Genomic DNA, 25160 nt, shown 5'->3' with positions numbered 1-25160 from the left:
GTGGTACTATCTATTTCATTACCTTTTCTTCTTTTGAACCCTATTCTAGCTTAGGGATATCATGACTGCACTTGGGTCTCATTTCTCATGCTACCTTTCCTTGTCATGTAGTCAATAAGATGATGCCAGTGAACATTGATAGTAAGAAATTATGCAGCTTAAGGAACAGGTGTGAGATGTATCTCCAATAGGAAGATCTATTAGCACAGATCAGGGTAAACTCATTGCAGCAGAGATAAAAACAAGGATCATAACTAGGTCTGTAAAATACATGGTCAGATTTAATCAGTGTTTGTTAAAAAAGAAAAAAAAAGAATAATTTTGAGCAAATGTGTAAGGCAGTAAATGTGAACATTTTATTTCCAAAAGTTTTTGACAAGAGCATGTCTGGAAAAGAAGCTAAGAATGGCCACAGGTCAAAATGGTGTTTCTGCTCCAGAAATAAAAGAGTAAGGTGAAATAGTTGGCTTCTGCCATGGAAACAGTAACTGTCAAAGAATCTCAGTATTCTGTAGAAAGTCACATACTGTTATCATTAAGGATTTTCAAAGAAAGTGAAAAGCAAGTAGAAAAATTTGCAGGTGACTTTTTCCCCTTTGCTACGTACAAGAGGGCTGTGGAAATGTAGGAGTCATTGCAGCCCAGACCTATAGCTTAAGGAATACATTAAATATTTGCAGGGATAACAAGAAAAGCAGGTCATAATGATGGTTTCAGTCACAAGGACTAGATGAAGCAGTGTGTGAAACATTAGCTTTAAAACTGTTTTACTTCTTATATTTGAAATAATTCCTAGAGTTAGGCTTACGGTAAACAAATACTTTAGAAGAAAACTATTTGCAAGGTAAACTGAGACACAATTATATTTTAAATTATTTTACTCTGTACATTTTTCTAGTGTTAAAAGCCATACACAGCAGAGAAAGTTATAAAGGACAATGTTTAATATCAGTCAAATGAAAAACAAAACATTTTCACTATGACCCCAAATTAAATTTTTTAGTACAGTGTTCTTTTTAATCTACTTCAGTTCCTTGATCTTACTTTTCACACAGCTCTACCAGCAGTTGTGCCAGCACAGCAGAAGGGATGGCACAGGGTGGGAACAGCAGCCAGGGGAGGGGGAGGCAGGAAAGAAGGGGTTAGAATTGGATAAATTAACCTTGCTGCTAAATAAGTATGTGCATTATCAACATCAACACATACAGGTACTGTTGCTCCCCTTTACTGCAATTGCTTATAGAAATACAGCTAAATGTGACAGTGTACACCTCCAAACCCAGGTCTAAACAGTGAACTAAAGTAACTAGCTAACATGATATTTTTAATATATTATATGAACACATATAAACAAAGTTAACTGGAAGAGCTTATCAGCGGGAAAATACTCTTACCAGCATTAGTCAATAGAATGAGTGAGGTTCAGCTTTGAGCAAAAGACACATCTCTTGTAGGAGGGGATGGAGAGCTGAGAAAACTGTCATCTTCAGGGGTAGATTCAACAGCTGACAATGATTCATAATATTCATCCTCTCCATCCAGTACTTTGATTTGGCTTGAAAATAAACAAACAACACTCCTTAAGTTAAACACTGTCAATATCTTCAGAAATAGAAACTACTCTGTGGATCTAAAAAGGAAAAGCCCTACCATAAGAATGAAAAAAGAAAAGATGGGTTGATTTGATGAGAAAGACACAGCTTTTATACATATTCCAACTGCTATTATATTTTATATTCTGCATGGTTCTGAGGATCAGGGAAATACAATATCATCTTTCAGTTTGGGAGTATAGAATGATAGAACAACTACTTGCACCAAATGGGCATTTAATTTAAGCAATGTGGCTTTTTTTGTCTGTGTATGTTCCACAAGTAGGATATGATTTTGGTATCATATTTCAGATGATGGTTTGCTATGAATATGAGCCAAGGACTACAGCATCAATTTTTGGGGAAAGCCCTATTGACAGCGAGGGGCTTTCATTTTTCTGTGATGTATGATAAGCACTGCAGTTTGATGTTAGTGTTTTTATTCCCAGAATACAAACTTTTTTAAACTAGGGGAGGGAGAGAAAATAAACCAAATCTTGCAGAGTCTTGCAAAAATTTGGACTTTGAGCTTGACTCAAAGACCTCTTGTTCATACAGTTACAATCAGAAGATGAATAAAAACCAGAAGAAAAAACACAGAAGGTTCTGGTAAATATTTGGACTAAATGTGTCTGTAAGCACCCATCAGTTCTCTCTGATCATGTGATCAGGCAAGTGAATATTTTGGCAACTATATAGGAGCCAGCCTAGTTTATTCTACCTATACCAGGAGGTAACTGCTCATGTAGCAATGAGAACTGACTCAGCTAAGAGAGAAGGAGCAACTCCCTTTTGTGCAGAGTGGTCTCTGTCAGCCCCTCACATGTGCTCCCCAGGAAGACAAGAGGCCCAGTGTGAGTGTGCTGCTGTGGGGCTGGCAGGACTTCTGGCACTGCTCTAGGTCACAGCCCTTCAGTTCCAACACCCTTCATCTGGCACCTTCCACTTGTGGGAAACACACTTCAAAATATGAACAATACTATTTTTTTGGTAATAACAGCACACAGAGAGAGCTGGGGACCATATTTTGTAAGAATCAGTTCTAGTGTCTGCAGACAGCAGTACATGCAAGTTTTACATTTGCCTCTGCAGAAAATGTCCAATGTCAATGCACAGAAATATGTTAATTGTTTATTTTTAGAAACCTCTCTAGAAAGTTTTGCATATTCTGTAATATCACAAAGGACTTCTTCTGTTTACAGTTGCTTAGAACTAAGAAGATAGATATTTACCCAAGTTTTCTTGGCTTCCTCTTGCTCCCTTGATATTCTAGAGTTCCCTGTGGAGAGGGCCAAGAACATACAGTCAAAGCAAAGCAGCAAGTCGTTAATTTTTAATTCAAAGTGATTTTGTGTTGAATGCAAGCAGATGCTGATAATATCAGAAGTCACAGCATAATTTTTTTGATCAAAGGGCTCAAGTGAGCCTGATGAAGCATGCATCTTGCTCGTCTTTGATAAACCACATCAATTATTCACCGTGAAGGCAGACATCCTGACATGAAAGCAACAGATAAAGAGCATAAGCACATGTTCAAGACGAGAGCAGAAGAACGTGGGGGTGGGGCTGGAGGGGCTGAAACAGGTATTAATAACAGAATTATTAACTGGAAACAAAGCCAGTAAAACAGCTTTATTGCCACTTTGAACTCACATTTAACTGGTTATAGTACATGTTATCCTCAGGGCTATTCAGCATTTTGGGCTGCTGACATCGTCGACGAGGTGTTCTCAGCTTCTGTTCAAGACAGTTTTCTGAACCTACAGTAAGATAACACAATTTAGTTTTAAGCTGTGCCAGGTGCTGTGAACGTCTTAGCACATTTTAGTCTGTAAACAGTCTTTTCTTCTGTCCTATTTGGTCCTGGATTTATTAGCAAGTCTGTTCTATTCAAAGTAAGCAAACAGAAACTGGGGAATCTTTGTTTTCTCTTTTGAAACTTAGCTCAAATGCAAGTTTTGATGCAGAACTTAATTTTCACTTTTTAACACTTTTTATTCTCCCATATATCTATATCACACAGTTCCTTATTCCTTTCACACTTTTTCTTAATATCATCTTCTGTTATCTAAGCAGGAAATGAGGTATATTGTGACTAGCTAGGAACGTATCATTCAGAAGCAACAAAACAGTTTTTCTACAGTAGACAGTAATAAAGTCTCTTGATTGATGAGACTTGGTCTATTATCATCATTTTCTTTATATAAAAAGACTACCTTCTTGACATGGCTCTCTGTTTAATCAGATTAAATGAATCAGTTTGGAATTACACTTTCTTCATATAATTTGTGATGTGCTGTAAAGTAACAGTTGCTTAAAGTCATCTGGAAAGCAGAATTTAAAGATGAAGAAAGTATTTCAGAAGGGTTTCTGAAAAGAACTAACAGCTTGCTAAGTTTTGGGTTTTTTTAGTGGTTGTTTTGTTTTTTTGGAGAGGGTGTGGTTTATTTGTTTTTTTTATTTTTTTTTTAGAATGATAGAGAAAAATTATATAGATTATGGTGTGCTATATTCTATTTTACCAGGTATTTTCCATGGTACACACTTTGGATTACAGGGTAACTATTTTCATTAAGTTAGTAAGTTACTACAAGATACTGTGGGAGCAAAGAAAGGTGATTTACTTTTCAGATGATTCTCCCCATGCCTTTGACTTTTCTCATATCTCCCTGTTAAAAATTATTTTAGTGACAGTATGAATAAAAACAGAGTTTGGCAGCACTGAAGGAAAAATATACATCTTATACATTTGCATTCCTTAACACAAAAGGAACCTGCTCCTATACAAAAGATCAGCGCAAAGATCAAGTAGCATGAATTCCCTTAAATACTTCAAAACTGAAGTTAATATGGCTTTTGCAGATGCAGGGCTCTAATCTCACAAATCTATTGACAAGATCTGGCCTTAAGGAGCAGGTAACATTACAGAGGAGGTTTATTATGCACTCAGGCTTATAGTCTGTACCTGCAATCTGAATGAGGTAGAGGAGATGTTTGAACTTTGGCCTTTTCAGCCAAAGGACTGACTGTTCTTAGACATTTTCTCTCTTTCACTTTCTTCTGCTCAACAATAAAATTTAAAAAATATTAATTTCCTCTCAGTGTGCAACTGCGATGTCTGTGTGGGAAAGGAGCATTTGCTCCATTCCATCACAGCACCTGGGAGGGAGGGTGGCTTAAATGACCACCAGAGCTGGGTCTAAAATTCAAATTCAATTTTATAGAGAAAGATTGTATTTATCCACTAATACAAAAAAACTTAAAAATAATACACTCATGCTGCTTGCTAATTTAATACCCTAATGCTTCAGTACTTTATACTTTCAAAGTTAAGTAAACCTTTATTTATTTTTGCTAAAGAGATTGTGATGGCTGAGCCAGAACCTTTGCTACTTGCCTATATTGTATACAAACAGACAAGGCAGAAACTGAGGAAATTGGGTGCCCAAATAATATCTGGTTTGTTGAAAGATTTTTTCACTATGATTCAGACAGAATATATATGCAATTTTTTTCTCCTAGAAGTCTGAAAATGTTGCAGAAGACCTGTCATAACTACATTTCTAGCCTCTCTCTGCTTTGAAAGTTACTCAAACTGATCTTAGAGCTTCCCCCTTCAGGACAGCAGGGTCTGCAATTTTTGCAAGCAATCTTTTCAGTCACAAAGCTAGTTGAATTTTTTCTTACAGCGATATAGTTTTTGAATACCTCTCTATGAATTTTTTTATTCTAGAAAGGCTGGTATGAAATCAGGTAGTCAGTGTTCTGCATAATTTCACACACCTCTCTGCAGCTTGTCAGAAGTAAAAACACAGCACAAAATATTTCAAAATTTTTAAACATTAAAATAATGTGATGGGGTAGGTTTTTTTTATTTTCCCTTTCCCCTAAGTGCTCTTGAGGCCTTCACGTGTTTTCTTTTTCAAAGCACACATATATATAGGCTTATTTTTTAATGTCTTTCATCCATTAGGATTCTGAGTCACTAATATTTTGCTCTACCTTTTTATCCTGACACTTAATTATTTCTGTGTATCCTACGGGTGGTCTGCAGCTTGTGTTCTCCAAAGGAAATACCCTTTCAGTGGGCCCATTTGTCTTAGTTGCACACTACATGAACAGTACAAAATCTGGTAACATTTATCATAAACTACCATAGCTGGAGAAAATGGTATTAACATGTGCTCAACACTCAGCAGTTGAATAGGCATTTTAAATGCTGTTCTAAATATTTTGCTTTGATGACAAACTTAAAGCCACCAATAAGAAAAAAGTCACTTGTAATTTAATAGAAATAGTAGCAGCACCACTATCATTAACAAGGTATTGTCTATACTGCACAGAAATTGTGTCATGTCCCTCTGGCATGTCCAGGCTCCTTAGTTTGCTACAAATTTAGAAACCAGATAAGACGATAAGTACATGCATTTTCTTCAGGTTGTCCTTTAGCATCACTTCTTAAGAAAGAGATCTGGCCCCCTTTTGTCCAGAAGAAAAATTTTTCTTGAATCTCTGAGCACAGAAATTCCTTAGGTTACAATTTCTTATTTGATAAATCACTTACTGTAGTGCAGAAATAACAGAGAGCAGGCAAAATGCTTTCTGCCAAGTGCACTATGTCAGCTGATCTAAGTGCAGGGTAGCTGAGGTTCTGGGCATCCTCATCTCACTGGAGCTCAGAGAGGCTGACACTGGGTGAGCAGGCTCATGGGGATGCTTCCCTAAAGACACCACAAAACTGATGTGGCTTAAAGGGAAGGGAAATAGAAACTGGCTACCGGATCAATCTGTTGGAGTAGAAGGTAAAGAAAGTAAAGAAACTGACGGTGTTTCTGGTTAGTCCTCTATTACCACTGTTGGTTATCCTTTTTATTTCTTCGATACATAAGAGCCCAAGTGAAAAAAAACAGGACTTGCAGAGCTCAGACAGACGAAAAAGAGATATTTTTTCAAGTAAATGTGAAGTCAAACATTTGAGTTACATTTTTATGAACTGGGAATTACATAGTTGGAAAGCAGTGTCTTCAGGAGAGACTTGGGAACTACAGATATTCCACTGAATATGAAATATACTGGGTGCAAAGAAGGGAAGACTACTCAACAGAAACAGAAAACAGACTTATTGTTGAGTACAGAATTATTTTAAAGTGGATGCAATAAAGGGCAGAATGTTTTGAGAACAGGAACAATTTGAACTCTGAAAAATCTGCCACATGGTGAGAAACATAAGATTGTTCTACCTCATTCTTTTCAAAAGAAGGTGAAGAGGTGATCTGAAGCAAGTGTAAACACCTACATAGAAAACTGAGGGTTTTGCAAATTCAAAAACAAAAGTCTAGACTAACTAATGGTCAGAAGCAGAAGAAAATTTTAGACCAGAACTACAGCACATACTGAAAGCAATCAACTAGGAGAAAAAATATTTAGCAGTAGGATGGAAACGCAAGTTGAGACTACAAACTTTTAGAAAGACAAGTTTTGACTTAAGCAAAAACTACTGAAGATATGACAGAGATCACATGTATTTTAACAAGAATTAATTTCTCTAATGTGATTTTTATCAAAGTCTGCAGAAGATCTGTATTCATCTTTTAAATTCTGGGATTAGTTTCTGAATTTCCACATGATTCTTCTTCGTTTTCTTATGGCTGAAAAGGAAATGCTTTTCTTCAGTTAGCCATCATATCCATTATACCGACATTTTTAATGATATCTGTTAGCTTGGAGATGATTAGCACATTTCTTTTATCTTATTTAGAAGATTTTTCTTTTTAAAAATCCATCCTTTCCATAAGCAGCAAAGGACTCTTTCAGAAACGCACAAACTGGCAAGCAGCAAGATTTAACAAAAGACTTCGAACTGCTCTTCAGCACTGACACATGGACTTCTGCATCCAGGATCTGGGCCCTGACTAATACTTTCAAAACAATAGTGGCAAAAATGTATTTTTCTAATGCCTTCCCATGGAGCAGGTGACTTTCAGGTGATATTCAGTGAAGATCTCATCTTAGATGCCCTTATGGTCCTGATTATCTTAGCATTGAAAGCATGGGTACCAGGCAGCCATGTCAGAAGAACAGAACCATCAGATTTTGATTGCTGAAATGAAGTTAGGGTCTCCATAAACTCTTAATGACTAAACTCTTGCTTCAAAAACCTCTTGGTGCTGATAATCTTGCCAAGCATTGCTAATTTTTCCTATATGGAGAATTCTGCACAGAAATGGTGAGGAAGCAGCTTAACTGCATTTGGAACTTTTAAAATAAACTTATGTGAATCAGATTGTTTTAAGGGTGGTACAGCACACCTGGGTCTCTAAACACTCGTTGATGTCTTACTTTTTTTGCAAGGAACGCACACAAGGGTTCTTTGCCAATATGTCAGTACCCTGAAGAGGCTTTGCTGCCAATTCCCTTGCTGCAGGACTTCATCCTCCACAACACATACTGAACAGAGCTGAGTACACTAATTTTCCTTCTGAAGCCATTTACCCAGGCAAGTTTGGGAGGGGTTAGTCTTACCTCCTTTTCTGCTACAGGTGAACACAAACCTGGTATCACAGGAAGGGTAGTTTATTCCTAATTACTCAAATAAGGGGATTTAGAGTATAAGAAGGGGCAGTTTGTCCAAGGAAAGGTAATGGGGCCATTTAAGGAATCATATATATGATTAACAGAGTAAGCAAATAAAGTAGAGAAATCACTATGACAAGAAAAATAGTAAGCATGTAGCTGATTTCCAATCTATAATATCAGATGAAACATGAAAGTGCAACCCTTAATTATAAGCAAATATTAGCACAGACTCATGGGATCTCATCATAACATCTCAAGGTCTACATTCATGAAAATTTAAGCAATGTTTAAAATCATGTTAATTTGTTCTTTGTTTGTTTCTTTTCCTGCCAGTCTAATTTATTCCAAAAGACTTTGGTTCTTAAGCCTGGATATATTGATCATGCCTATGTAAAGCATTGTTATAGCCTGGGGAGAAGACTTTTGTGAAAAAACTTGTCTTTGTTCTCCTTTGATAATTTATATGTATTTTGATGTTTTCAAGTTTCCAGTTTTGAATCATTTTTCAAGGCAGCAAGTTAACTTCACTTTTCCTCTTGAAGTCTTAGGCAAATGCAGAAATGACCTCACAGACAATGATAATATACATCCTTCTCCTGGACTGGATGCTAGTGGATAATTATGTGCAGCACGTTGACTCCAAGGAACAGCTACATTTTCCTGTGTGCTCTGCAAGTCTGTTCAAGGAGAGAACTCAGGGGGCTAATGATTCTGGTCCCACTCATATCAGTGTTAAATGGGACTGACTGAACATCACTTATGCAGTAAAAACTGCTGCAAATTAACTAGACTTCACGATTTTCATTATTTCAGCTTTGTTTTTAAAAAGGGTGATTTACAAAGGGCACATAATGCTATTTGGCTATGAGTGTTCATACAAATGTATTTTCCTTCCTTTTCCATTGCCATGATTCTCCACCATTTGCACAAACTTTTATCATACCTTAAGTGTAAAACAGGAGTAAAATGGGAGTAAAATGAAAAATGTGCCTGGGCAGCAGAGTGAATACTCAAGCAGTTAGTCCCCACTGAGCTCCTGCTGTGTCTGCCTGCCATACTCAATCCCACTAGTGCAGAACTACCTTGCATATCCCTGTACTAAGCTGCAGTCAGTGTGACTTTAGTATGAGCACATTAGGACATACCTGGCTCACATCACAGGGCATTTGTACATTGCCTGTTAATGCTACCAACTATAAAAGTATCAGAAACAAGGACAGGATAACAGGTCTAATAGGCTTCACTAAACATATTTCACAGTGTAGAGTAATCTGTAGCTTCATTTGGAAATAATGAAGTTACTGTGTTTATGGGACATAGTATAAATTCAATTATTTTATGTTAGTTCTGCAAAAATGCTGAAGGCTGATAGAAAACAAACACACTGTCTCTCGAAGATTTTAATCCAGGCAAAACCACACCAAGAGACAACAACACAGGGTAGGTGAGAATAAAGAGCAAGACTCTTTGGTGACTTCAGTAGTAAGGTATGTCTTCATATAATGTTCTTTTCACTTCTGAAGTTAATAAGAGGGAAAAGAGAAAACCATAGAAAAGGGGAAAAAGACAAAAAAAACCACGATTAAGTAAGGTACTGAGAAACTAAGGAAAAGAAGAAAAGGGAATAAAAACATTAATGTGCAGCAATAGAACCTATGTTCTGGCATCAGAGGATTAAATTAATCTAGTAACATCAGGAGCCCGGAGGCATATTGACATAATACTATTAACAACTGTAATTCTCTCCAGAATATTTCATGCTTACCTACCAGTACCTTCAGATGTCTGCAAATGTTCAATAAGGCCATCTATTCTATTGATATAATGAGATCAAGTATGATGGGAACCATTCCTGCCACCAAATTCCCTTGGTCCCTTCCTGTACACAAGAGTGTCCAGGAATATTTATAGGAGCTGGCACACTTCATGCTGCTAGTGACAAGCAAGTATGGAAAGAACAATAAATCAGATGTGCTTTGAGGAGTCACAAGACCTCAGTCCTTGCTAACTTACAAAGTATCTTACTGAATCTTCACATAAGTGTTGCTAATGGAAAGGATGCTAACTGCTTTAAAAAATATATATATTAATGCTTTGAAAGAATGATTAATCCTTAGCAACTCCAGTGTACTTAAAGCTCTTACCTGGATTCATTACATAAAAATAATATATTAGATTTAATAATTTTCAGTGTCAAGTGCTTTGCAGTCTATAGCTCAAATGTAGTTACTCAATTCACTGAACACACAGAATCTGAAGGAGTAAAAAATCCTATAGAAAGACATAAAATAAAACAAAACCAAGCTTCACTATCACCTTGGATCCCCCACACAATTGTGGTGAACTAGAATTCTGTTTATTCAGATGGAGTGTGCTCATAGTGCCAAGAGCCACAGACTGCTAGGGAAATTAGTGTAGCCCCTTTGATGTCATGTGCATCCCAGAATCTGTAACACACTGCTGAATCTGTGAGCATATCCTTTTGTTTATAACCCTAAACAGAACCATTTGAATACACACACTGAAAGAACTTGTAACAGAAGCAATGCATTTTCTCCCACTCAGTGATTCATTATGAACAGCTTCATTTTGGATACTGCAGTTATGTGCAAAGCCATATGCTTTAGATTATAAAGCACACTAAGCAAATCATAAGTTTTTCAAGATGTTATGTAAAGGCTGGTTTTGCATCTGTTTGTTGCCAACGACCCAGATGATACTGTAATTAGAACAACAAATATTTTATGTGAAATCAATCATTTAGCTGTCTCTGAACCCTGAGACAATGGCTTTTAGATACACTTTGTTGGGAAACAAGATCCATAAATAGTTAGAATCTTGGCTTTTGCTGTTTTTTTTTTTTTTTTTCTTTCCAGCACAGTTCTGATCCTTCAGTATTTGTCAGTTCTTTCAGTTTCTATTGTGAGTGATTTGACTGTAGAGGAAAAAAGGCAGAGATTAAACAAAGCATACCAAAGGACTGAACTATCAGTGACTAACACGGGTAAGATTCAAACCTGTCAGCAAACAGCACGCTTCTACAAGTATGGTCCTGAAGATGTCTTCCTAGATGTTGAATATACAGAAGCCCTTATAAGCCCTGCACATAATAACATCTAATAGCAGGTTCCAGAGGTGTGGCAATTAGTCAAAGTCCAAGAGGTTTACACAAATACAACTGTAACTTCAGGGAAAAATAATTCATGCTAAACCATCTAAATGGCAGAAACTACTTCTGGACAATGCAGAAAACTTAAGTGATCATTATTTTTCTTTCCCTCCTCAGACTTGACCCAAGGTGGTTGTGGAAGTTTTTGGTTAATTCATTAAATCATAGAATGGCCTGGGTTGAAAGGAACATTAAAGATCATCTAGTTTCAACCTCCCTAATATGGGCAGGGACATCTTCCATTACACGAGGTCGCTCAGAGCTCCATCCAGCCTGACCTGAAACACTTCCACAGATGAGGCATCTAAAAATTCTCTGGGCAACCTATTCCAGTGCCTCACCAGCCTCAGAATAAAGAATTTCTTCCTAATATCGAATCCAAACCCATTCGCTTTCAGTTTGAAGTTATTCCCTTTGTCCTGACACTACATTTCCTTGTGAAAAGTTCCTCTCCATCTTTCTTGTGAGCCCCCTTTTTAGGTACTGAAGACTGCAATTAGGTAATTCCAAAGCCACCTTTTCTCCAGGCTGAACAACCCCAACTGTCTCATCCTTTCTTCACTGGAGTGGTGATCCATCCCTATAGTCAACTTGGTAGCCCTCCTCTGAACTTGGACCAAATATAGATTCCTCTCCTGTGCTCAGAAACCGAGAGCTGGATGCAGCATTCCAGGTGGGGTCTCACAAGAGCAGAGCAGAGGCGCAGAATCACCTCCCATGATCTGCTGGCCATGCTGCTGAGAGTGCATCCCACAATGCAGTTGGCTGGTGATCTTTTCATCAGTAACCATCTCATCGGAGATGGTCATTCTGGGTATGCTGGAATTACTACATATCATGGCCTATTTCCTAGTTCTAGAAGACCTGGTAAATATAATAGCCACCAGGTGATAAAAAATACCTATCTCACATTATCATGTGAGCTAAGTGACGTCTCTCTCACCATTTGAGCAATGCCATATGATCACTACAAGTTAATGAAGAACTTCACAGCAGAAAAGCCTACAGAGAGCAATTAAATATGAAGAGATCACTTCCAGATCAAGACATCCCTGAGCCACAAACCATGTTTGGCTGGAGAGTGTTCTGGGCAAATATCTCTGCTTGCCCTACTTTTATACTATACCCTAGGCTTTTCTTCTTGGTTACTGCGAGAAACAGAAAATTAGGATAAATAGACTTGGATGGGACTGGAAATGTTCTTTTTTATGCGTGGGCGAGTTTTTCTGTTTGTTGATTTTTGTGTGTGTGTGCGCGTGTATGTAAGGTGGCTAATATTTGAATGACCAGGATAGAGATCAACTTAAAATAAATACATTCAAGCAGAACAAATCCTTAAGAGGCACCTGAAATGGAGGCTGAGGTAACTTCTCACAAGAAAAATATCAGAATCTTCACTGTAAAAGATATATCAAGATCAACTGTTTATGGCAGGAAGGTTGTATTACACTTGCCTCTTTGCTAGCAGCGCACCAGATCAGCCTGAGTTTCTGGAAGCTGAAATTCCATGCAAAGATGAAGACAAAGGAAAGCCAGTAATTCTTCAGTTTTCTGCACATATCCCATTTTCCCTTCTCCATGAGTTTTTATCTGAGGTACTAGTCCTAAAGTAGAAACACCTACCCTAGGGACACCTACACAGGCACTGTGCACTCAGAGGTTTGCCATGAAGCTTGTCTCCTCAGCATTATGCCATGGCTGGCACTCAGACTGTTCATGCAGTTTATTTATTTAGTGAAGTTAACGAAAATAGGATTAGAAAGAATCTCAAGTGAATGTTTTGTCCTTTCCTGTATTCCAAAGTAAAGCCATGCACCATGTTGGAGGTATGAGAAATTTTCAAAATTGCTCAGAAACAAAAGCTTTCAAAAAAATTCTTACAAGCACAAACAATGGAGCAACTCATGATACTTCTGCACAATTAGATGGCAGCTATTTCTTCAAAGAAGAATTAGGATGATGATTTAGTCAATATGATTAAATAAATAGCTGTGGCAACTTTAAAATACAAATTCTAAATAACATGACAGTATCATCAATTTTAGATATAGTCTCCAAAACACATTTGGACCTATTAATACACAAGTTTTCAAACTGCAGATTGTGGATCTTAAGAGCTGTATCTCATGTGCTAATATGCTTCAGAAAACTCACTGGACACTTGGCACTGGTTCATCTTGTGGATGCTAAGAAAAGGAAAGCATATGGGGAAAAAGATGAAACAAACATGAAAAGTAAACAGTGAGATTAACTTTCAAAAACAGTCAAAACATTCAGTGCATTAAAGAAGAGTAACAAATCACAAATACCTTCCTAGTACTACTTCATTACAGAGCCAACTAGTGCATTGCCAAAACGCATCGTACAATGCAGAGTACAATGTGGGGAGTCAGTGCGTGCGATCAAAAGTAGGGCAGGAGGCAATCTGTAAGTTCCCGCTCTATTAAGATGTGGTTCACAATGGTCTGTGTTTCAGAGTTGCTGTTGTAGCATACAGCCTGGATACATTTAAAGGTAATCCCTCACCTTCTTCCAAATTGTAATAATAGCATTTTCATCCCATGCCCTCAGAGATTAAGCCACTTGATTGACTTTGAATTCCGGACACACAGGAAATTTGTATTAATTTAGCATAATGATGAGGCGCAATAAAGGCTCTGTGGAACCACAACAGCATGGTCTCTAAGGTTTTGTTCGTTACAGAAACACAATTTGCATATCTAAAGGCTTGGAACCATGGGTCCATATTGATACAACTAGTATCTCAAATTTGAGTGTAGCAGATTCAGCATATATTTCAAAGAATAAATGGTAGAAGCCCAAGATAAAACTCTCAGTAGATTTCTTCATTAAGAAAGAAGGTCTTTTTCTGAATTCAAGGTAGTTGGCAGCAGTAACTTTTAAAGGGGGTACGAAAGTAAGCTTGACTGAAGCTTGTAAAAATACCACTAGTTAGATATTTGCTTCCTGGTGTTGCTACAGTACTTTGGTCTGACATTCGTAAATGCTGGAACTAAAGGAGGTATCTTGGCTAGATAAAGGAAATTAATGCAGCTGACCTAAGTTCTACAGCAATCCATTTCTTTAAGGGGTTGTTATGGGACCCTCAATTAGTGATAGTTCAGAAGTGATCTACAGATAAAACTCAGGCCACTAAATTCTGAAAAAATATTTTGAAGGAAAAAGCATAAGCAAACTATTCCATCAATGACAGAGTTTGAAAAATAAGCAGGAGTAGAAAAAACCTTCAGGCTTCAAAGATGTCTGTTAACCTGTGAAAGAGCATCTAGGTTTGGGGTTTTTTTAACTACTTCCAAATCCAAATCACAACCTTTTATTGACAACTCACACTATGAACCTAGTGGAAGCATGCTAGATACATATAAAAATAAGGGCTCATCATTTTCAGTAGTGCAGCTCCTTATCTTTCATCCTGAAGTAGTAGATGGAGTGTCCACTAACACCAAAGTAAATTCAGAAAATGTAGAAGAGATATTTAAAGAAGAGTGAGGAAGGTCTGCAAAGAATTCCAGCCCTGGGATCTCAGTAATAATATAGCAAATTTAAGCTATGTATTTCATGGTACTTAGCAACACTACCTGTAGTAAGAGTTTGGGGAGTGCAAAGCACACAGAATATGTGTAATTTTCATCTGATCTTTCCTAAATGCTTCTACAGAAAATTTTGGTGAAGATTTCAGCTCATAGGGGCAGAGGAAGATGTACATATATGTGCACATATACAAATAAAGTAAGTTGACCTGCTGGTATTATAGTGACCTGCTTACGTGACAGTATGTTGTTTTGTTCTTGACAGGGCACAGCTTGCATTAATATATCAGCTCTCTGTATTATATTCCCCTCTGAACACAATCTTTGTTCTTGAGTGTACTTTTTAAAAATGGTAAATGTTACGGAATTAGTTAGACTCTTTATTTCTCTCATAAATATGTGACTAATTCAAGTGACTTTGATGACATTTTATTCCTCAGAAAATGATGAACACTTTTTTAGAAAAATAAGCATTGATTTCAAGGTTCAAACTGAGGCATTGGAAAGGCTGATTTTTAAACCATTATAGCTTACCTCTTCTAGAAAATCAGGGTCTTCCACGGTGTGTTACTGCAGGTACACGGAATTTCTTGTCACTTCAGAAAATACAGGTTAAGTGATTTCTGGAATTTTTTTGGTGGAGTTTATTTGGATATTTTTTTACCTCCTAATTACTACAGATATCTGATTTTTTTCTCAACCCCTTTCTTACAAGTCTATATTAGATTTTTGGTTGCTATTGAATAGCATATCCCTATAGAATAGCTTGTGATATAACATCAAAATCTGTTTGTGTCCTGATTCTGTACTTGGGTCTGTGGGTATTGCAGAGTATGCAAAGTTTGTGAATAACACTTTATTAACTACTGTGCACGAATTCCTTGTGTGAATGACCTACAAAGGACCCCACAGAATTACAACATGAACAAACTGGTGCATTGCAAGTGTACCTATTGCCACAGAATGCCACTTCTGATTTCTCCCTTTTGGATAGCCAGGAAGTATGGCCATATTAACATAACTCTCTTCCACAACATATCCTACTTCTCAGTAGGACTAATTAGCTTAGGCACGGCACTGCACTCATCCAGCTATTCTGCCTCGGGCTCTGATTCACATCTAGCCTGAACAGCTTTGCAAAGATCTGGCATGCCTTGAGTTGCTATATCATAAATTAATATCAGCCTTGCACTTTACCAACTTTCCCATGGAGACAAAACCCAAAAATCAGCTTTACCTGTGAACACAGTCATCAAAGTCTCCTACTGAAGTAATGCCATAATAATAAAGACAATATCCTGACCCCAGCAGGAAGGGTCATATCCTGGAAACACTAACATGGGTGCACACCTTCCCTACTGGAACAAGTTCCTCTGAAGCCAGTCCCAACATTAGGCATATGAATACAAGGGAAAAATTGGAAAGTATCAGAAAAACACCTTGATATTAACATGGCTTAGAGAAATAAGATTAAAATGAAAATGTGCAACAGAATTTTAAGTCCAGTCTTTAGAAAGGACTGGCTTAATTATCCCCATTATTAAAGAGCACTGTGAAGTAAAAGGCTATGAGAAGAGAGAAATATGCATTTCTCCTCACTTGCAGAAGATACAGTAAATTTTTAAAGTTCATCACTCAGTCTGTCTGCACAATACTCAAATAAAGTCATGAAGCAGTTATAAGTCAGAGATAACTGAGAGCCATATACTTCCTAACAACCCACAATAATATGTAAGCGTACTTAAGGCCAAGCTTTGATGAAAAATTCTTATGCTAGGTTCTTCAATAAAATAAATGTAAGAATAACTTGTGCTTTCATGGAGAGTATGAATCAATGTGTAGCTGCTCATCATTATCTAAATTAAATGAATATGAAACTGTTGGGTGGGCAAAAGCAAATTGAAGATAATTAGCAAAATTTATGTTTTCAAATAATGTACAAACCACATAAATTACTTCAAAGAGACACATAAAACTATGAGTTTTGGGAAAAAAAATTGTAACAGAAAAAAAGGAAAGAAACATAACTTGTGGATACTAAGTTACAATTCATTGTTTGCTCTCGCAAGGTAGAGCAGCAGAAAATTGTCTCCCTCTTGTCATACATTTCATTTTTTATTAGGTCATTTTATGTTATTAGTAACTTTAAAATGCAGACACAAAAATAAGAGGTCCCAAAGATATTTTTTCTACTCTGAAGATGGAAATTAATAGAAGAAAACTATCTATAACACAGCATACAGGAAAACAAGATTTTCAGTTTTTGCTGCAAACACTCATTCATGCCAGCAGTCTACATGAAGTCAATGAGTTATCCCACTGCACAATGATGGATCAGGTGAGGCCTTATGAGATGGCAGCCATATTCCTTAAAATATGTTAATTTTAGTGATTTATCCCCTTTTCTTACTCTCAACCAATAACACATGTTTTTCCAAAGCAAATTACTGTTCTTTCACTGGTTTTTTTAGCATTGTTCACAATATTATTTATACAGAACCATAAATCCCTATTTTAATTTGTAAAATACATAGGAAAGGTTAACTATATTTATCATACTTTTTTTGCATTCTGCAATTCAATCTCTGCTACTAGGGTTTGATCTGGAAAGTTTGTGCAGAGATACAAAATATATTAGGTAGCTGTTTTGGCATATGAAGTCTTAGCTTTACATGTTTTGCGTATTTATTTTTCAGAGAGTTGCTAGGTGTCAACAAAATCCCTTGCAGAGTAGGATGTGGGCAGGCTGGCTACACAGCTGCTGTGTGGCCTGTGAGGAGGAGGTGCCTGTCCCATCTGACAGTGCCAGCACAGGGCCAATGTTTCATTACATTGGCCTTCTCTCTCTTTCCTCCAAGGCTACAGACAGCCAGGACTGGGATAACTGCTTGAACACACACAGAACGTGAGGGATGAATTTCCCAGTTACCTCTGCTGAAGTATTAAATTCAGATGTCTGATGATGACATTCTAAATGTTATCATTACTTATTTCACTGCAGCTCAATGCACAGAGAGGAAGAGAGAGCAATTCCTACTATGAAGTGCCCCCGATATATTGCTCCTCTTTTACAAGAAACAGCAGTAGCTTGTGCCACTGTTCAAGAAAGACCTGAGTGTCCAAACAGTAGCTGGGAACCTGGGCTCACCAAAAGAAGGCTGAGCTCATCAGACTTCAGTGAAACACCAAGGTAAGAGAGGGTCCAAGGTGACCATGGAGCTGAGAGAGCACAGCTGATTACCTTTTCTAGTTTTGTTTCTGGAATGAAAATGTTCAGAAGCAAATGTTTCATGTCCTATCATTTATCACACCACTAAACAGGCAACAAAGTTTTTCCTTCATGTAGAAACAAAAGGACAAAACCAAAAATCTTGCCTGCAATTTTGTTTTTCTCATAATTTTAAAGAATTTATGGCAAACCTGTGAATAAGAGGTACTCTGCTGCTGCCAAAGTGTAACTACAATGGCACCCAAATATTTCTAACATCTAATAAAAATAGAACTTTGCAATTTAACTTAGAATATCAGAAAAATGTGCTTATTGTCCACACTCACTGAAGGGAAAAAGTCAGTAACATCACAAAAACTGACTATGTTTTGGATTCTGCTTTTTTTTTTTTATGGTTTCAAAATATAGCATTTGAAGATGAAAAACTATTGAAGTAGCACACAAAGTCAATAAAATGATCTCACTACACTTGCCAATGTGCATAATGAGTTTTATCTTTAAAAATAGCCTCGTATTTAGTTGTGTAAGTTCCAAATGACATTCAATGGATGAAAATGCCTAAAGATTTCTGAAAGGTGTTCCTACATTTTGGCCGTTAGCATTCTGCAGCAGGATAATTTAAATCTTTTAATTCTGGGTACCCAAGATCACAGTCCTCCTTACTTCTAAAGAGGAGGAACTTCCACCTATGTGGAAGGGAAGCATCCCAATAAAAACCACGAAGCACAGCCATTGTTGGACCCTATTCAGGAAGTGCCACAACCAGACAACTGTAGAGTGTCTAACCTGAGTTAGAAGTTAATGAGGCTTCTTTTTTATCAATTTGTTCCCTCACTAACACTGAAATTTTAGGGCAACAGAAACTTTTTTTTGTGAATTCAGGTCATATTAACTAACAGTTTCAGCTGAAATAACATGAAAAAACTTCAGAGATGTTGAAAGAATTCATTCTGGCATCTCAAAAAACAAAACATTTTGATTTTGTCACAAGGGGACTCCTTTCCCAAAACAGAGGAGGTAGTGCTGCCACCCCTGATATCCAAAAGCTCAGTGATTAGGCCATGTTCTTAGATTGTAAAAGATGTAGCTTCAAGCACCTCCTTAAAGTGATTTGGTACAGGGACCTGAACCCAAACATCATGCTTCTCAGGAGAGCAGTCTAACTGCTGGGTTAGAAAATATGCCTAGGTAGGTTTCTCTCAGCCTCATTTGTTGAAAGTGTCCCACTTTACATAAAGTAGTTAAATATTCATTCAAACAGAGATTGAAAGCCAGGTGCTGGCCCCTTTTTCTCTGACTGCTCAAATTACCAGGATCTCAAGTCATTCACATGCTCTCTGTTTCTGTGGCCTACTTACTATTTAATATACATTCTACTGATGGGAGAAAGAGCAAATGCTTTCTTCTCTGAACTTCTGTATTGGCCTTGGGCATAGCCCAGACCAGTGAGAATATGGGTTAGTGAAAGTTTTGAGCTTTACCTTTGGAAGGACAGTAGTATGGAAGGTAAGAAATGATCACTTTCTAATGCATAGAGTAGATAAAAAAATAAAGGAGTGTAATGACAGGAAATAGTATTACTTAAAGGAGAAAGAAGTGAGACATCTGCATCTATTTGTATCCACTGTTTATCCCTATTGGCACAATTAATAAAAGCTATGCATAAATCACACAAAGTTCATTAAATCCACTGGCTCAGGCTGCTGACTAATTGGTAAATACACACTCGATAAAAATGTAAAATGCATGCCAACTCCACATTGTACCACATTGTAAAGCTGTTTTCTAGTTAAGGGGTCTCTGCTTCTCTGTGGCTTTTCCAACAGAGCTTGATTTTCACAGTTATTGATCTTAAGGAAACAATAATGCCCAAACAGTGCCAAAAGGCCTTAGAATAGGAAAACAAAAAGCAACTATCAAGTTTACAGAGACCAAGAATTTTACTATCCCCTGCCTAGGGCAATTTTCTAACACACCCATGAATTTAAGGTCTGCTGATGCCTGCTCTGTACAATTCAACAGACTATTTAAGGCACTTCAACTCTTTTATGAATGTAACCTTCAGCACTTGCTTCTGCAATGTTGCCCTCATGTAGTCCAACATGAAGCAATCACTGCCCAGCAAAACTTTGCATCTTTTAAATCTATCCATTCTGATATATTAAAGGTCTGGGAACTATGCAGGCCTGTGCAGACAGGCAACCAAACACTACCAGAATTAGACACAAACAAAAACAAGTTATAAAGAACATGACAAGTATGAGAGTGCCTGAGGCTGGAGAATGTCACAGAAGACCATCTCCATTCATTTGGACAGGATGAAGAATTTGTGCACTTCAGAACATTCTCCTTTTCAGAAGAGGCCAGTATCCAGCCAGTCACAGATTTTTATAGATAGGGAGTGCAGCAAAAGGCTTTAATATTTACAGTACCTGTGTAAAATCCATGGAAAGCTTTAAATGAAAGGTCTCTTGCTACCACCACTGAAGACTCTGTGGACAGCCTTCCTGACATCAAACAAACCCAGATGTAGAGAGGCCTTGGGAACTAGCCCAGTGCTTTGTCTGGGTCTGACCTCAAGTTTTCTGTATTTACATTTTTTCCACAACACGATTTAGAACAGATGTCACTGGACACCAGAGCTCTTCTCCAAGGCTGGAGTAGAACATAACAGGAAAAGAGGGAGATAAAGACCAGCTCAATTTACATTACATGAGAATATTCATCTGCATAGCAAAGAGAAGGAAGAATCTACACATCTCCAATTTTAGTTTAATTAGACTCACAGTCAAACATCACTGCTGGTTTCCCTCTATTAAGGGTCAAACAAAAGGTTTGGTTTGATTTTGAACAGTCTTATAAAACCAAGTGGAATATTTTGGTTTAGGACCATCTCTGCTTGTATTCTCTATTTCTGCCATTGACTTTGGCAGTGCCTGAACAACATATTAAAAGCACTTGCCTCAAACCACACTTATGGAGTGCATGTTTGAGACAAAGGATGAAATAATGTTGAAAAACAGTATTATGAAACTGATATAGATTTAATAGTGGCTAAATGAAAGAAACGGGAATATGAAACCCCCTTCTCTAGACAATGTGTTGTGAAATAATCTCTGCAATGGAGGGAAAAAGCTCAGAAAGAAACATTTGGAAACAATACAAATGACATATGGTCCCATATGTTGAATCTATAATGCTTCCTAATTCCTTCAGGGTAAAATTCACCCTTCTCCTGAACAAATTCCAAGTAATTGAGATTTGCTTGAGAGGAATGTAGGAAGGACTAGAATCTTCCCTCCATACACAGACAAGAGAAGACTATGAAGAAACTTCACTGCAGTTGCCATTCTACCCATGGCTTGAAGCGGCACCAATAATGTTTTTTGACCCTTTTCTAGGTAATTATAATTGCTGATGCACAGGCTCAGCCTCATCTCTTCTCCTTGGCTGAGTCTGCTCAGGGCATGCTTTCTCTGTAGTGTGCTCCATGCGCTCAGCTTTCTGAATCCTACTAGGACAGCAGCATAGCTGGAGTTGCTTTAAAAGTTTTAACTATAGCAAGCTGCATGTTGGTGCTGATAAGGCATCCTCAGGGCAATTATACTCTGAGCATTTTTTGGTGATGCCTTTACAGCCCTTAGGTTTTTGAGATACAAGATTTCAACTCATAATTCCTGGTCCTACACTGTTCACCATTCCCTGGATGAGGGAGTGAAAGAGGAAAAAGCGTACAAAATCAGGCAACAGGTTTTATACTCTTAGTAAATGGATTTTGTAAGTGTGCTGAACACAACTGATTAAACATCTATCCAGCAATGAAAGCATCTCATATCTAAATGCTCTGAATTAAATTGCAACATAATAATTATTGGAATTTTGTCATATGTTGGGTGGCTGCACTACTCAGGATTGAGCAGGTAGCTGCCTAGGTGAACAAATTACTGGGGGTAGTTAGGCAGTCACAGTTCTCTTGACTCCTCACAGCTCTGGAAAGCCACGCTGCCTAGAGCTAAGGTACCCACTTGCAGCTTCCATTGCTGACCCATATGGGTGTAACTTCACACTGCAATATCTCTGCACATGAAAGGAAAATTTTTCTCACAACCCTTATTCTTAATAAGAATTTTTGGGTTGTTCCAAACTTCAGATGTTCCAAAGATGGAATATATTGCTATTTGCCTGGTCATTAAAGTGAAGCTCAATGCCCATTTTAAAGGTAATTTAAGCTGTTTATTAAATTGATTCATTTTTGCCATCTCTACTCTGCTTCAGATGCTAGTAATTAGCTGTATTCATTGACCTATTTTGTTTGTATACAAATAGTTTTGAAATCATATGTTATTAAATGTTATGCATTAGTATTCTTGTTTATACCCCTTTAAAATTTGTGTTAAATACCATGCCATCCGCAGCCTGCTAGGAAAAAAAATCTTTGCCTTTTGTTTTTGTGTTTAACCCAATTGTGGTGGTAGTAACAGGAATTACCTGTGAACATTGGAGGGAGTAACACTGCAGCAACTAGCATTTCCAGTGAAAAATTACTTATGATATGATACCTAGATTTTTCAGTTCAGAGGAAGTCCATCAACAGAGAGGGGTATTCAAAAGGTATATTCATGACTGGCATCAGAGAAAGATAAAAAATTGTAACAGATATGAAATGATCAATCAAGTCACCAAAAAAACTTCATTTAGCTGATATTCCGCTGTCAAATGAGAATAAAGGCAGAAAAACCTTTGTCCCTGATTTTGTTGGTCAATAGAACTAGGCAGTATGCTGAAATCAAATAAAAATTTTTCATTTAATTTTCCTTTAACTATGATTAAATAAAGCAAAGGCTTATTATATCCTGCATTCCTCAAAGATACCTCTGTTCTTCACTTTGTAAGTCAAAGCTTGCATTAAGGGAAGTTTCTAGGGAATCATAGCCTGGTTAGGGTTGGAAGGGACCTTGAAGACTGAGTTCCAACCCCTCTGCCATGGGCATGGACATCATCTGCCACACAAGGCTGCTCAAAGCCCCATCCAACCTGGCCTTGATCACTTCCAGGGATGGGGCATCCACAGCTTCTCTGGGCATGCTGTCATTCTTAAGCATTACATCCTCCACAAACCAATAAACCTAAACATACACAGAGGCATCTTGCAGTGCCTAGGCACAAGATGAGGAGGCTGAAGAAATTGCAGGCTGCTTCTCTGAGCTGCCCTGTAAACTGGCAGCATGTAACACCCAGGAAAGACATCTTCCAGCATCAGACACCAGCTACAATATCCTGTCCATCTAGCAGGATAGCACCTGAACCTCAGGAACACTTCAATATTCAAAACCTCTTTTATGCTCAGAGATTCATGAAAAATGTCTCAGACTATGCTTTGCACAGATTGACTTCTACAAATGATCAGTAATACTCATATCACACACACATAGCTACCAGTTAGCGGTCACAGTCTTCTGGAAGCCTTTTATCTCAAAGGCAGAAAAATGCCCACATGTCTGTACTGAGAACCCAGGTTTCAGGAAAGGTGCAAAAACGGCCAATAAAATGATAGTGTGTCCTGCAAAAGATCTGGCTGAGTATGGAAGAAATGGCTGTGTCAAGTACAGTTTGAATGAGTTTTTGTTCTTGAGTATTACCTGAGTTGACTGAGATGCTCCTTTGCTACCTTAGTGACCCAGCTCAATAGTGCTGTCCCAATGATACTGATCCACAGCAAACACTAGAGCCTAGCATTCAGACCTGTAAACATGAGGTGTTACACAACCCAGGCTCACAGAAGGAACTTCTACTACACAGAAGTGTTGGAGTTGTTGGAACACTGTCCTTGTCTTTCAATAATTAGATTGGAAACCACAGCCCAAAGGCAACACAGGCACCTAGGGAAGTAGTGTGTGCTCTAGGATGAGCATCTTTTCAATCCAGCTCTACTCATTTGGACTCACCTACAAGTAGAAGTCCACCAGAACCTATATTTTTTTTCTGGAATACAGATATAAAGCTATCATAAATACAGGGGAGGATATGATGAGGATAAGGGCTTCAGATTTCTGAGTCGCCCCCTGAAAGAAGCAGAGATCTTTTAAATCCATAGGCAGGGATTAGGAAGTACTTTGCTCCTCCAGCTGGAGGACAGGGCTAAGAATTATCCAGACAAAAACGACAGAAGTCAAGGAAGGATGTAAAGAAAGTATTTAGTTCAGAACCACAATAAAATCCAAGAATAAACCTCTGCCCAATAAATTCCTAGAGGTCACTAAGCTAACCTTAATGCTGATCCAAGATGAGTTTTATTATCTGATAGATACAGAGCCAACAGTACATTCTAAATATATCCACAGGTACTACACTATAGGAATGAAAAATCTTCCCTCTTTGGGAAATCATCCTGTCTTGAAGGGAAAAGATGATTATCCCTCTTCCAATCACCATCATTTACTCTTCCCCAGCTCTCAAAAGGGCAATGAAGGCATGGCTACTAGAAACCATTTCAAAATCTAAACCAAGATGGGGCTGAGGAGGGAATGGTATGGGGAGGGAAGAAAATACCTATCTGTATATTTATTTCCAAAACTACTCATTGTGCCACTTGCTTACTTGTCTTTGGTTCTTGTCTCTGCTTGTAAAACTGGTTACCTGTTTATTTGGTGCCTACAACACCTCTGTCAAAATGTGAATTGGCATCAGCCATGTGTCAGCCTGTGCCAGTGACAAGTGATGCTGGTCAGTCTCCCCCCACTGTAATGCTTACATTACTTTTTTTTTTTTTTTTTTTGTGAACTTGACAGTATCTGCATTAACCCATCACCCATACTCAGAAAGTCATCTCTTTTCTTTAATATTTAGAAATACTTAAAGAGTTTCAGGAAAATATTTTCATGGAATGTTTGATGTAAAAAATGCTCCAAGGCAGATAGATTTTTTTTGGTTAACATTTCAAAATTGCTTCAAGACTGAATGAACCATGTGATGATACACTGCTATGTTTTAATTTTCCAGCTGGAAAATGAAAATGTATTCAATATTTAAAAGGTCTTTTACAA

General features: G+C 37.6%; 1 protein-coding gene across 1 annotated transcript in view; it reads right to left on the bottom strand.

The window, feature by feature from the left end:
- Positions 1-429: 429 nt before the first annotated feature.
- The window catches only part of MYO3B (myosin IIIB), a 191987-nt gene continuing 167256 nt past the window's right edge, over positions 430-25160 (bottom strand). The window contains exons 34-36 of the mRNA XM_031058556.1: positions 3246-3352; positions 2825-2871; positions 430-1555 (exon numbers count right to left, since the gene is read on the bottom strand). Coding sequence (XP_030914416.1) covers positions 1423-1555; positions 2825-2871; positions 3246-3352 — 287 coding nt within the window. The 3' untranslated portion in view covers positions 430-1422. The remainder of the gene's footprint in view (positions 1556-2824; positions 2872-3245; positions 3353-25160) is intronic.

This window comes from Geospiza fortis, unplaced genomic scaffold, assembly GCF_000277835.1.
Source record: "Geospiza fortis unplaced genomic scaffold, GeoFor_1.0 scaffold112, whole genome shotgun sequence".
In the NCBI taxonomy this organism is placed as follows: Eukaryota; Metazoa; Chordata; class Aves; order Passeriformes; family Thraupidae; genus Geospiza; species Geospiza fortis.
Note: the sequence above shows the minus strand (reverse complement) of the source record. Positions and strands in the feature narration are given on the sequence as shown.